Source organism: Colletotrichum navitas (assembly GCF_030913465.1).
Source record: "Colletotrichum navitas strain CBS 125086 chromosome Unknown LY79scaffold_12, whole genome shotgun sequence".
Taxonomy (NCBI): Eukaryota; Fungi; Ascomycota; class Sordariomycetes; order Glomerellales; family Glomerellaceae; genus Colletotrichum; species Colletotrichum navitas.
Genome location: NW_026850558.1, coordinates 576,013 through 588,105, shown reverse-complemented (window position 1 = coordinate 588,105; position 12,093 = coordinate 576,013). Strand labels below are relative to the sequence as shown.

Here is a 12,093-nt window from a genome sequence, read left to right as displayed (position 1 = left end):
GTGCGTGACCTGGGAGTCGTCGAGGGACGTACATGTATCCATACATGCGCGGGCAGTTACGTACCTGGCAGTACCTACCTCGTGTAGATACTATACCTGCATAGTTAGGTATACCAAGGTAGTTGGGTATGCAGGCAAGTACTGAAGAGTGGGTGGAAAGGTGAGGCGCCTCCCGTTTGGTGCGGAGGGGAAAGTGCAACACTTCCCGAGGACGAGAGTAACAAAAGGAAGGCTGGAACGAAAGGCAGGGACGACTGACTGGACAAAGAAAGAACGTGGGCAGGTAGCTACAAGATCTGATTAGATATGTGTGTCCTGTTGCATTCATTCTCCATTGGACGCGCAGATCATACACTCGCTACAGGAAGAAGGGCCGTGCCAAGCTCCTTCCTGCTGCCCGTGTTGCTTCAGCGCGGCAGCCATCGATCAGCTTGCAGCCTGCCACTTGCTTCTTCCGCTGCTTCTTCGCAGGTAGACCGCAGTGTACGTAGACGTACCTTTCCGTCCATGTTGAGGGAAATCTTTACCGGCTGCTCCACCGTGTTCGCGGGTGCGCTTCTGCTTTTCACAAGAACGGCCTCGGTACCAGATAGATGGTCCAGGTGGCCGTTTTCTGTCGTCTGCCATCTCCTCCTTATCACAGGTCGGACCAGACCACCAGCGCATCTCGAAGCGAACGGTCGAGTCACACGTCCGCCGCCAGCCACTTGACAAGATCCGTCCCGGCTGCGCATGACAAGTTGACAACGCAAGTCGCTGCACGCATGGACCCTATTTCCCTGCTGCTGGTGGGACTGGGAGGCTGACGTCCCAGTTTTCCAGTCTCTGCCAGATATGCAACAGATCCCGCCCTCGCTGCCCTGTCCTGGTTCCCTTTGTGCTTTCTTTTGAACTTCCAAGGCGTTTGCTATCGAAATCAAAACACACCCGACCCCGTGTTGCGCTTAGAGCGGATATCCCATCTGTTGTTCAAATCTGCCATCTCAATGCCTCAGCACCGAACCATGCATGAACCCTGCCCGTCCCCCCCGATTCTTTTTCCTCTTCGCTCTATCCGTACCTGTGGCGATTCGACCGGTCCAATAGAAGTCCAACGCGTGCCGGCTTACATACCCAATCCCATCCGGCGGTGACTGGTCAATGGCTGAGAAGCCATTGGCCAGTGAAACATATCCAACCACGGAAGACAGCCATGGAATATGCACCACTGACACTGTAATCGACATTCTCCATCAGTACCATCTCACTGCTTATGCCTAGGCACCTTGACCGCTTCCGCTGTCAACTTCCCACACACCGGACGTACCCCGCATGTTAGCTGCGCAACACTCCAAGCCTTGATGCACCATTTCTCTTGTGCTTGACGCACCTTCAATGCTTCTGACAGAAGCGCCACCTTTACGTGGCTCCCTGTAACCGGTCCGGGACTTGAACCATCATCTAACCATCGTCGAGGTGCAGGCGACATGTTACACGATATCTCGAGCCCCGCATAGCTGGGTTTTGCACCAACATTGACATGATGGTGGCTGGCCCATGTGGGGCCATCCACCGCTGACACTCTGTCTCCCAGCGGGTCGGTAAGTTGCTGGTTGGTAATACCGACCTCGGGATTGGGCAACCGGCAATACAATGGCTGGCGATCCAGATTGTGCGATGGGGATCGTTCTTTCAGGACAATCTCCCGCTTTAAGTGCCCATCCAAGCTTCATGTATGGTCCACCGCTGCCTGCCGCTTTTGGCTACGTTACCTATACGGAGTAGTATTACTCAGCATGCAGAGGCCCGCATAATTTGGAGTCTTCCAAGGGCTGGATGACAGTGCCGTCTGAGGGGGGAATCCCTTTCAAGACGTTCGTGACGGCGGCGTCCATCTCATCGTCTACCTACCCGTAAGGGAAACGCTGCGTGGGTGAATGTTTCATAAGGACGGGTATGATGAGGCTGATGCCGGGGTTAAATGCCGACATGTGAGACGCTCCCAGATCATCTTCCTGCCCCGAGGATGCTCGACATCTCATCTTCAACTCGAAGAAGCAACATCACAAGCCGGGCTCTTTTGGGGGCGAGTCTTGGGTCTTGTCTCCTTGACACCACCTAACCTGTGTGCGGATGCCCGGCATGGAGGTTCCAGTAGCCGCGTGGTCGTCGAGGGACCCGGTCTGTCCACCCTGTGGTGCTCTGCTTGGGGCACTCGACACGACTGTCTTGAAGAGTCTATTCCCGGGACTTTTAGACTATGCTTCAATTTCCAGTATCCCTGTTTGCATTAAAGCATTATTCCATGTCTTTCTGAGATATCGGGACTAAACTACTCGGTTCGGTCAAGTCCTGATGTAGCTGGATCAAGTCTGCCCGTACGTCTCGTACCTTTTAGGCTCAAAAGGCTGGCTCTGAGTATGGGGCTCTTTTACCATAGCACCAGCTTCTTGCGTTCTTTCTCTAAATTATTATCAATAGCTAGACCGGAGTAAACGTCGGTACGCTATAAAAAGAACTTTGAGATAGCCGTTGGGCATGAGTTCAAGTGTTGCTGACTCACGCGACGAACATCTTGGACGGTCGTACACCAGTACTGTTATTAGGTTCAAGACGAAATGACGAATCGATATGTTGGGCCCCAAGCTGTTTGCCGATGCTACGAACTGTCCAACGCTCATTACGGACCGACTCGTCTCATTATTCCTCCAATTGGTTTTTTCTATATCAGTGAATCTGAAACTTCCTCAGTCGAAAATGGAAACGGAAACCCCTTTAATGAATCCTGGTACTGGGCTGCGATAATAGCTGAGATTTGCATCAGTTGGTGTTACACAAGAGAGGTGTCAGACTTCAATGAGCCCATCGAGAATAACCTTGGAGGCCATAGGAGTGACATAGTTCTTCCGCCCTTCTTCTCAAGCCATTGATCCCCTTGGTTTGATGCAGGTCTTCTGAGAGCCTTGGAGAAGAACCGGGCTATTGTTTTCATCACTTGGAATTGTTGTCGCATTCAACATAGCTTCTGGGGAACACAATGAAGATATAAAAGGAGAATGATAATGGTAAGCCGGGTAGGGAGGGGGGGGAGGGGGCAGGGCATAATCTAGGTTAGAAAACGGTAGCAAAACACGGTTTCGGCAGACGGATGGGAAAGACCTTATAAAAAGGTTAGGGACCAAAAACATACAACACCAGGTATTCGCTGGTCGTCACCGACCCAACTACTAATCCGGCCCTCACTGGCTTATCTATGGGAGAGCGGACGGGATCCCGAGTTCTCCAGTAGGTATGGTCGTATGTGGTGATTCCAGTTGGTAAGATGATTATATTGTAAGAGACATGTTTCTTTAAAAGGAGCAAAAAACATACAACAGTAGTCTTTTCACTACAGACTACACACAATCAAGTCGGAACTTACTCTAGCAAACCCCACCCACTTGAGACACACTTTCACTTAGGTTTTAATAAGCTTCCAATATTTCCTCCTAGAAACCGTCGACCGTCATCAATTGCCATTAAGAGCCATGGTTGCCCACCTATGTCGCTCTTCATTGCCATGATGTGGCCGCTGTCGGTCACGAATAGCTCCACAAACCAGGTGATAAAACTGAACAGGTCCGGGTATTGGAGCCCATCTAGGCGTGCAACCTACTCAGCATGATAATCAGGATGTCTCTTCTCGACAGAGAGCGAAGCAGTGAGACTTTCTACTTGTACTCAGGATGAGGAACGATTCTACTGACAAGCTGGCATACAGCCAATCGGCATACTTGTTCCCTAATCTGCAGCTAAACCCTAGACTTTCGGGCTCACTGCATCGCCGAGCTCTTCTAGCATTCCGATGAATATCAGTTATGGCAGTTTAAGGACTACGGATATGTATAGAAAAAAGCATATAGCCTTCGACTGTGCGTTGAAGCTCTATACGGCAATGATGACCTATTCCGATAGGTGCTTTCAGACAAGCTACCCAATATCATCGCGTTAGGCTACTTGTTCATCAGGTGAAATGCGATGCGAAAGACAAATGTGTGGTGTGATAGGCTTCTCTAGTAACCTACTCTCTATGGTCCGTAGCGTGAGCAATTCGGCATCTTGGGTCCTGGCGAGAAATGGCTGAATACGGTAGCCTAGTTCATTTCCCTTCCTTCTGACTCTAACCCATGGCCAAGTACGTCTAATCCTTGATTGGCCATCACCAAGTATTGGCTTGTTGTTGATCACACCACAGTCCCTGATATCGGTCGTGAAAAGGTCTCTGAGGCAGCAGTCCAGTCTTGTCAGTATTGTCCCAAATAGTCTCTATCTGAAATGAGTGTTGCTTGGAAGCCCGCAAACACCAAGTCCCAGTCCATTAGGAAGTCGAGGCGGACCATGCAATGTCCAATTCATCGATCCGGATGCCAATATCTAGCGCCGCAAGGTACCTGAGACAAATTTCAGGCCCAAAGTGAAAAAAAAAAAAAAAAAAAAAAAAAAAAAAGACCACCATTAAGCAGAGCCAATGCAACTCCATCCTCCAGAAGTGAGATCTTTGACGTTTAAATCCTACCAGCAACTTCTTTTTAGACGTATCTTACCACAACACTATGCTGAGACGATATCTTGGGGCTTACATTATCTCGGTGCAACCCATCGGTTTCTCTGAAACACTGACTATAGCACTCTGCCCATGTATGGACGCGAGCTTGACGTCTGGTAGAGGCGAAAGCAGCAGGATGCTCTAAAGGGGTAAACGGATGGCAAGCAAGGGTGAAGATAGGTGAATGGGATGAACAAAGTACTTTAGTTAGTGGGAATAAACTACAGGAGCCTCTTATAGGGCTTGGGGACAGGTCGTCACGCGTTGGGATGGACGGCATGCGGATCCGTATTCGTTGCGGAGCAGGTCAGCCCCGGTACGGAATTTACGGGGCCGATAGGCGCCGGGTGAGGCTTCTGTTGCTGATTATACGGCACGCTACCACGCCAAGTACATACGGATGTACCAACAAGTCTTTCGGTGCAGTGCAGGCAGATGGCCCGATTGAGGGGTGCAACCCAGCAGGTGCCGAAACACGACACCCCCGTCCAAGACTTGGGCGATCTCCCCTCACAGTGAAGAATTACGCGGTATAGGGGGGTGGGGGCCTCGATCAACAACGCTGTTTCTGTTATCCCACGTACGGTGATGGAAGAATAAAGCAAACCGATTCCATATCCAACATCATCAGAGTGGTTCACAGCAGTCCGCTACATTTTTGTAAACTATTGCAGCGCTGGGCAACCGGGGAATGTGGCAAGCCCCAGGGAGAGTGGAAAGGAGCTGCGTGTTTCATCGTGCCGCTACGATCCCTGGAACGCCACGGTCGCGGTGACACGATCCTGTGACAGCAAACCCGTTTCGAGCTCTGCGTCGCCCCTCCCCCACGGGCACCAACCAGCCAGCCCAGGTATGCCAAAATGCACAACGCGGCGTGGGGAGCCCGTGGCCATATCTTTATTTTTCGTCTCGTCTCCCAAACGCCACCACACACCATCATCCCGTGGGAAAAAGCTCGCGTCCGCCACACACGCTGCAGACTCCGCCCGGACGACTAGAACCCGAAAACTTCGTCTGAACTACGGTGAAGCTCCAGAGGATCACCCGCGCGATTTGAAAAAGGAAAAAAGAAAAGAAGGAAGGAGGGAGCAGCACATTGGCCATGCGATCATCCGGTGTCCTCGCATGGACATGCCTCGCCGTCGCCCTCGCTTGCGACGGCGGCGAGAGCGTGCTCGACATTGGGCTGACCGAGATCGACGAGGCGGCACAGATTCGCGAGCGCAATTGCGTATCGGGACCGCTTGCCAAGGGGATCAACAAAACCTACGTCGAAGCCCTCGGGGATGGCTTCTCTCCCGCGGATGGGAGCATCCCGGACGGTCTTGGCGATCTCGAGGAGGCCCGCATACGCCTCGGAACTGGTACGAGCACCTCCGACCATCCCTTCCTCTCTCTACCCTCCCCCCCCCCCCCCCCCCCCCCCAAATGAATCATACCTACATTTGTCACTGCCGTCGGCGGCCATCTAAGCTCAAGCCTCATCACAGGCCTAAGATCGGACGACGGCCTCTGGGAGGTCCAGCCCTCGCTGGGCAAGGGCCTCGGCGTCTTCGCCCTGCAAACGATACAAGCGGGCACCCGCATCCTCGACGAGAGCCCGCTCTTCACCATCGACCCCGGCAGCCTCGTCAGCGGGCAGGGCTTCTCCTTCGCCGCCATTGCGGTGGCCGTCGACGAGGCCTTCGCGGCGCTCAACGCCACGGCGCGCGCCGAGTTCCTCTCGTGCCCGGAGCACCGCGACCTGGAGGCCGATGCCGCGTGGAGCCGGGAGGCGCTCGTCTTCCGCACCAACGCGTACACGATGCCCGGCGGCACCGTGGGCATCTTCCCGCGCGTCGCCAAGGTGAACCACTCGTGCCGGCCCAACGCCGGGGCGGCTACTGTCGGCGGCGGCGGCGGCGGCAGCGGCGACGAAGGGCCGGCGAGGCGGATCGTCTATGCGGCGCGGGACATCCGCGCCGGCGAGGAGGTTACCGTCACCTACGCGCCACTGGCGCAGACGACAGACGAGAGGCGGGCCCGGCTCGCGCAGTGGGGGTTCACGTGCGACTGCGCGGCGTGCGAGGCGCGGGATGACGACGAGCAGAGGGTTGAGATGAGGCGGCTGATGGGCGTGATCGAGGCGGAGCTCGGGAGGACCGACTTTGGCAGGGACGTGCAGCCGGACGCCGAGAAGCTGGTGAGGCTCGTCGAGGAGGTCGGGCTGTCGGATTACCTCGTCAAGGCGTACAAGTACGCGGCGTACGCGGCGTCGCGGTCCGGCAAGTTCGGCGCGGCGAGGCGGTGGGCGAGGAAGGAGCTGGCGGTGCACGAGATCGCGGACGCGCAGTCACGCTACGCCAAGGAAACAAGGGCGTTCCTGGAGTCGCTCCCATTGTTGTGAGAGGGAAGGGGGTGAAAGACAGATTCAGTCTTGCCTCGTCCGCCTCCATTTTTCAGCCGACACGGTTCGTTCGCTTGGCGTCTGGGCGAACACGTCGAGGGGGGGCCAGCGACCGGGAAGCGTTGAGTCAATCCCGGTCGTTGCGACGCCGACGAGACGGGGTGGCCTCGGGGAAGACTCCCGTACCCGGCCAGTATGTCTTGAAGTGCACCGTCCAGTATTCGGCGTGAGTCACTCGGCATAAGTCAGGGTGGGGAACGGGTTCAGTCTCGGCTGTCCTGCAGAGAGGGAAACAAGTACGTACCACAACCTATTGTACCTACTTGTATCCGTACCTGTGCTACAGCGAGGAGGTGCAACGCCACCAAATTAAACGCCAACCAGCTCTCTTGATCCCCGAGGAGATAGAGGCCCTAGGTAGTTTCTCAAGGGCCATTTAATATCTGGGGTATCCTCTCGGGCTTTGCAGTACCATAGGCCTAAGGCTAAGGCGTTGTTGTGTCGATACAGGAAGTTGAGAACTTAATTATAGCTGCTTGCCATTTCAGTTTCGACGTGCTCTTATAGCGTCCTACATTGTTTCAACGATTGCAATCCTACCTATCCAGCAATGACGTCGATAGCTTCCGAATCTGTGGTCACGATCCTTTGTTCCAGCAAGCAGACGCGCTTCAACATCCAGAACGCCGACCCTCGCGAGGTATCCCACGTGCCCACTTTACCTTGCCCAAACCGTCTTGTCGTCGCAGACAGCTGAGCCGCTCTTACGTAGTTGGACATTGATGGCCTCAACATCACTGTCGCCTCGGCTGGGAAGTCCAGCTCAAAGGGCAAGGCCAAAGCCCGAAGCGAAGGCACCGAGATCCTCGTCGACGCCAAGCTGCGTCTAAAGGCCGGCCAGCGGTATGCACTCGTCGGAAGAAATGGATCTGGAAAGTCGAGTAAGAACAGAGAGCATCGGTCGTGCCTGTTTGTTTGCATGTTGACCCGTGCCCAGCACTTCTCAAGGCTATCGCCGAGAAGCTGATTCCGGGCATACCCGAGACAACTCGAATTTCTCTTCTGCAGCAGACCAACCTAACCGATGTCAACTCAGACCTACGTCCCAGCCAGCACCCAACCGATATAGCTGAATCTGGCCAAGGTCGCGATGTTCTGCAGCATGTGATTGAGCAGGCGACTGCCAAGTCGCACATAGAGCAAGAGATCAGGGGTGCGATCCCACGTGCACGCCTGAGCGATAGTGACTGACTGTTCTCAGCTTTATCCGATGGCATCGACAGCACCGACCCGTACGGCCCCGTGCGTGCCATCCGCGCAGTTCGCCATGATAGAAACCAGAAGCGCCTCTTCCGAGAGGACAAGAACGCGAGACTACGTAGCGGAGACAGAGGTCTGGCGGCAAGGAAGGCCCTCAGGGCCTTTGAAAAGACAGTTGCCGAGTCACAAAGAATGTAGGCCCCCCCCCCCCTCTCCCTCTTTATTGGCCTGACGTGGAGCTTGCTTATGCGAGAACCAGTATGGAGCAATCTCAGGATGAGATTTCGGCCGAGACTCTCGATACGGAGACACAAGAAGCCTTGGACATGTTGGCAGATCTCCAGTTGCAGATTGAGCCTTCCAAGGTGGCCGAGATCGAGTCCAAAGCCAAGCGTATTTTGTCCGGCCTGGGCTTCACCGAAGCCTACATGTCGAAGCCGGTATCAAGCCTCTCTGGTGGCTGGATGATGCGGACCGCACTGTCCATATCGCTGCTTCAAGAGACGGACGTTCTCATTCTCGACGAACCCACCAACTTCCTCGACCTGCTGGGCATCATCTGGCTTCAGCGCCATCTAGAGTCCCTCCAAGATGTGGATGATGCCCCGACGCTGATTCTCGTCTCGCACGACAGAAACTTCATCACGCTTTGCACAGACCTTCTCATCCTAAAGGACAAGGGGCTGACCTACTTCCACGGCGATCTGCCAACTTACGAGGCGTCGCAGTCGGAGCGCAAGATGTGGCTGACCAAGATGAAGGACTCCCAGGACAAGCAGAAGGCCCATATACAGCAGAGCATAGTCAACAACATAAAGGCAGGCAAAGCGCACGATGATCTGAACAAGCTTCGACAAGCCAAATCCCGTCAGAAGAAGCTCGATGACCGCTGGGGTCTTCAGGTCAGCTCCAAGGGCGGCCGGTTCAAGCTGAACCGTGATCTCGCCGGCTTCCACTTGACAGCCAGAGACGAGATCGATATCCCACAGGATGAGCGACCAGTGAGCCTCACCTTGCCGGAGCCACCAGATCTCCGGTTTCCTGGACCTCTTTTATCGATAGAGAAGGCGACGTTTCGCTACCCCGTTGCCGGGAGCAGGGCAAAACCGGTGGTGCCGGCTGTGCTGCAGGACATCAACCTCTCCGTCCACATGGGCGACCGCGTTGGTATCCTCGGTCTGAACGGAGCGGGCAAGTCGACCCTTGTGAAGCTTCTTGTCGACGAGACGAAGCCCACATCCGGCACAGTGACGACGCACCCTCGGCTGAGGCTTGGGTACTATTCACAGAATGCCGTCGAAGCTCTGCAAGACAAAGGCCGGGCTGACCTGTCCGTGACGGCCTTGTCTTTGCTCACGGAAGAGGTCGCCGGGGAGTTGGACGAAGGCCAGCTCCGTGGCATCCTGGGCAGTCTCGGTCTGCCTGGCCGCGTTGCATCCGACACACCCCTCGGGAAGCTGTCCGGCGGCCAGCTCGTGCGATGCGAACTCGCGCGGCTCCTCTGGCGGAGACCGCACTGCCTCATCCTCGATGAGGTGACGACCCATCTCGACTACGAGACCGTCACGGCTATGCGGGAATCCCTCAGAGAATGGGAAGGGGCGGTGGTCCTCGTCAGCCACGACCGATGGTTCATGCGCGGGGCTGTCGAAGGCTCGGCCGAGGAAGTCGACAGCGAAGAAGAGGACGAGAAGGAAGCGGTGTCTAGGCGACGGCTTGTGTACAAATTGAGGGCGGGGGTCTTGTCACGCGTAGAGGGTGGTGTGACTGAATTTGAGGACAGCGTTGCGAAAAGAGTGGCTAAGCTGCTCAAGACCTAGAGACGACAAACATTGAACGAGACCGTTTCGTTTTCCAGGTGTGCCCACTATGTTGCGTGTCTCGCGGCCGGGTTGTGGTCGACAAAGGGCGCAGAGCTGAACCACCGTCGGTCTCGTGCTCGATCTCTCACTCGAGGCAGCGGAAAGACATTAAGATCAAGCAAGCGAGTGGATGGTCGCCTTTCTGGGTATGGGGAAGGGGGGGTTGCCGGAATTCAGGCGGTCGACTCCAGCTGTTCATCTCTTTCCTTTGTTGCATCATTTCGCATGAACCGGTGGCATTGATCGTTGAGAGGCCCAAGGGCCGAAGACTCGACGATTTCGACAAAAAGCGTCAGAGCGGGCTGGAAAGGGTATCCCACCTGACGAGGAGGGGAGACGAGCAATAAAAAAAAGCGTACGGTCGAGGCTGTCAAGAGCAGAGCAGAGCAGAGAGGACCGCAGGTCGGGCAAAACGTTTCTCATTGGCTTGCTCGGGAGGTTGTCAGATGTCACTTCGACATGTGCCCCCCCCCCCTCCCCCTCCCCCTCCCCCCTCACAGAACCAAATAGTTGAGTGATGAGCCAAGCCGTAGCAAGCAAAGTCGGGCGATGGGCAGCGCGCGGCCAGCCAGGTCAAAGGGGGGATCGCAGCTATATCATCATATATATATATATATAAAAAGGGGGGGGGGGGGGGGGGGGGGAAGGGGGGTTTAGAGACAGATTCTCGTGGCCGTCGTCGTTGTCGTCGCGTCTGTGGCTACCGGTACACTAGTCAATGCCGCACATGGGTTGGGTCGCATTGAGCGAAGATCTCGGAAGCAGGACAGGGGAAGGTGGGGACAGACAGCCCGGCAGCGATCACACACACCATGACAGAGGAAGACAGTATCTACACTATTTGCAGAGTGAGAGACCGCATTCGGATTAATACCTTGGGTAGTGAACGAGAAAGTCGACGCTGTACCTAGGTACCTAGGCAGTGAGCGAGCGTGTTTCTGTTCCCTCATGTACTAGCAGAGCACGGGCCGGGACTAGTAGATTAAGTAGTTCATGTCTGGGGGCGGAAGGTTTAAGGAATGTGCATTGGCAGGTACCTAGCCCACTCTCATCTCGCGTGCGCTGAGGCTCCGGGCTTGTTTGACCCATGCGAAGTCGGCACAGACGGACGGAAACATTTGTGTTTGACTGGGCCGGGACCTTGGACTGGGTTGAATGTATATGCGCAGCGTGTCTGAGAAGTCTCGCCGGTGCCTTTTGTGTATCCGTACAGACAGATACATATCTACCTAAGGTAGGCATGCAACTTGGACACTACCGACCAGTCAGTCAGCTGGCGTACGGGGCGTGGCGGCAGCTACTAGGCCCAAACCACCTAACCTAAGGCAGCTGCAAAGTGCCAGTACCATCGTCGGTCCCCTTTCTGGTTACACTGGGATCTGAGGGACCCCTGAGAGTTCTGGCGAATGCGTGCAGGAAAAAGTGGTGCCGATCGAATGCGTATTATTCGTATGGACAGTCCATCAATTAGATGTTTCTCAAGGAATGCCGCCGCCTGAGCCCGGAAGCAAAAGGATCATGGAACTTTGAGAAACTGAAACATGTCGCGACGAAGGACGTGGAACTCAGGGAATGGTGTGTGTAGTGTATATTGTATGTATGTACTCGCCCGCGCTCACAGACATACCAGACCAGACCAGGCCAGACCGCATACCTCCCACGCGTCTCGAGTCCTAGGTAGGTTGCACGGAGGATGGCGGCGACGTTGGGCAGACAACATGGTTGGTCGTAGACGGTGGAGTGTAAACACACAGGTTGCCGCATTGCCGGGGACGTGTCGAAGGCGCTCGTGGTGCTAGCGCAAGTGGGTGAGGTGAGGGGAGGCTGTCATGTTAGTGGGCGCTGATGAGCCATTATCAAACTGCTGGCGCCAGAACCGGGCCCGTTCCCTCCCCTTTTCTGTCCTTCTTGCACAGGAAATAGGCAGCATACATTGTACAAAGGTAGGTAGGTAGGTAGGTAGGTAGTGTCTGTACGGATACATTGACGTAGGTACCCTGGCGCTGGGTAAAGTACGCGTG

At 55.2% G+C, this 12,093-nt stretch overlaps 3 protein-coding genes across 3 annotated transcripts; 2 read left to right on the top strand and 1 right to left on the bottom strand.

Moving 5' to 3' along the window:
• Nucleotides 1-775: 775 nt before the first annotated feature.
• LY79DRAFT_544808 (uncharacterized protein) lies at nt 776-1,639 on the bottom strand. The gene has a single exon (XM_060557138.1). It carries the CDS (start codon nt 1,224-1,226, stop codon nt 984-986), a length of 243 nt encoding a protein of 80 aa, XP_060417319.1. The 5' UTR covers nt 1,227-1,639; the 3' UTR covers nt 776-983.
• A 4,027-nt stretch (nt 1,640-5,666) lies between these two features.
• Nucleotides 5,667-6,950, top strand: LY79DRAFT_577443 (SET domain-containing protein 5; the record flags this gene model as incomplete). The annotated part of the gene is made up of 2 exons (XM_060559883.1): nt 5,667-5,928; nt 6,055-6,950. 2 exons carry the CDS (start codon nt 5,667-5,669, stop codon nt 6,948-6,950), a joined length of 1,158 nt encoding a protein of 385 aa, XP_060417318.1.
• A 1,460-nt stretch (nt 6,951-8,410) lies between these two features.
• Nucleotides 8,411-10,515, top strand: LY79DRAFT_544792 (P-loop containing nucleoside triphosphate hydrolase protein; the record flags this gene model as incomplete). The annotated part of the gene is given in 2 exon segments (XM_060557137.1): nt 8,411-9,930; nt 9,943-10,515. Coding segments are annotated over 2 exon segments (1,608 nt in total), but the record flags the coding sequence as incomplete, so codon positions are not given.
• Nucleotides 10,516-12,093: the final 1,578 nt, after the last annotated feature.

Coding starts and splice junctions, on each gene's coding strand:
- LY79DRAFT_544808 (XM_060557138.1), bottom strand. CDS start 1,226: ATGTCGATTACAGTGTCAGTGGTGCATATTCCATGGCTGTCTTCCGTG.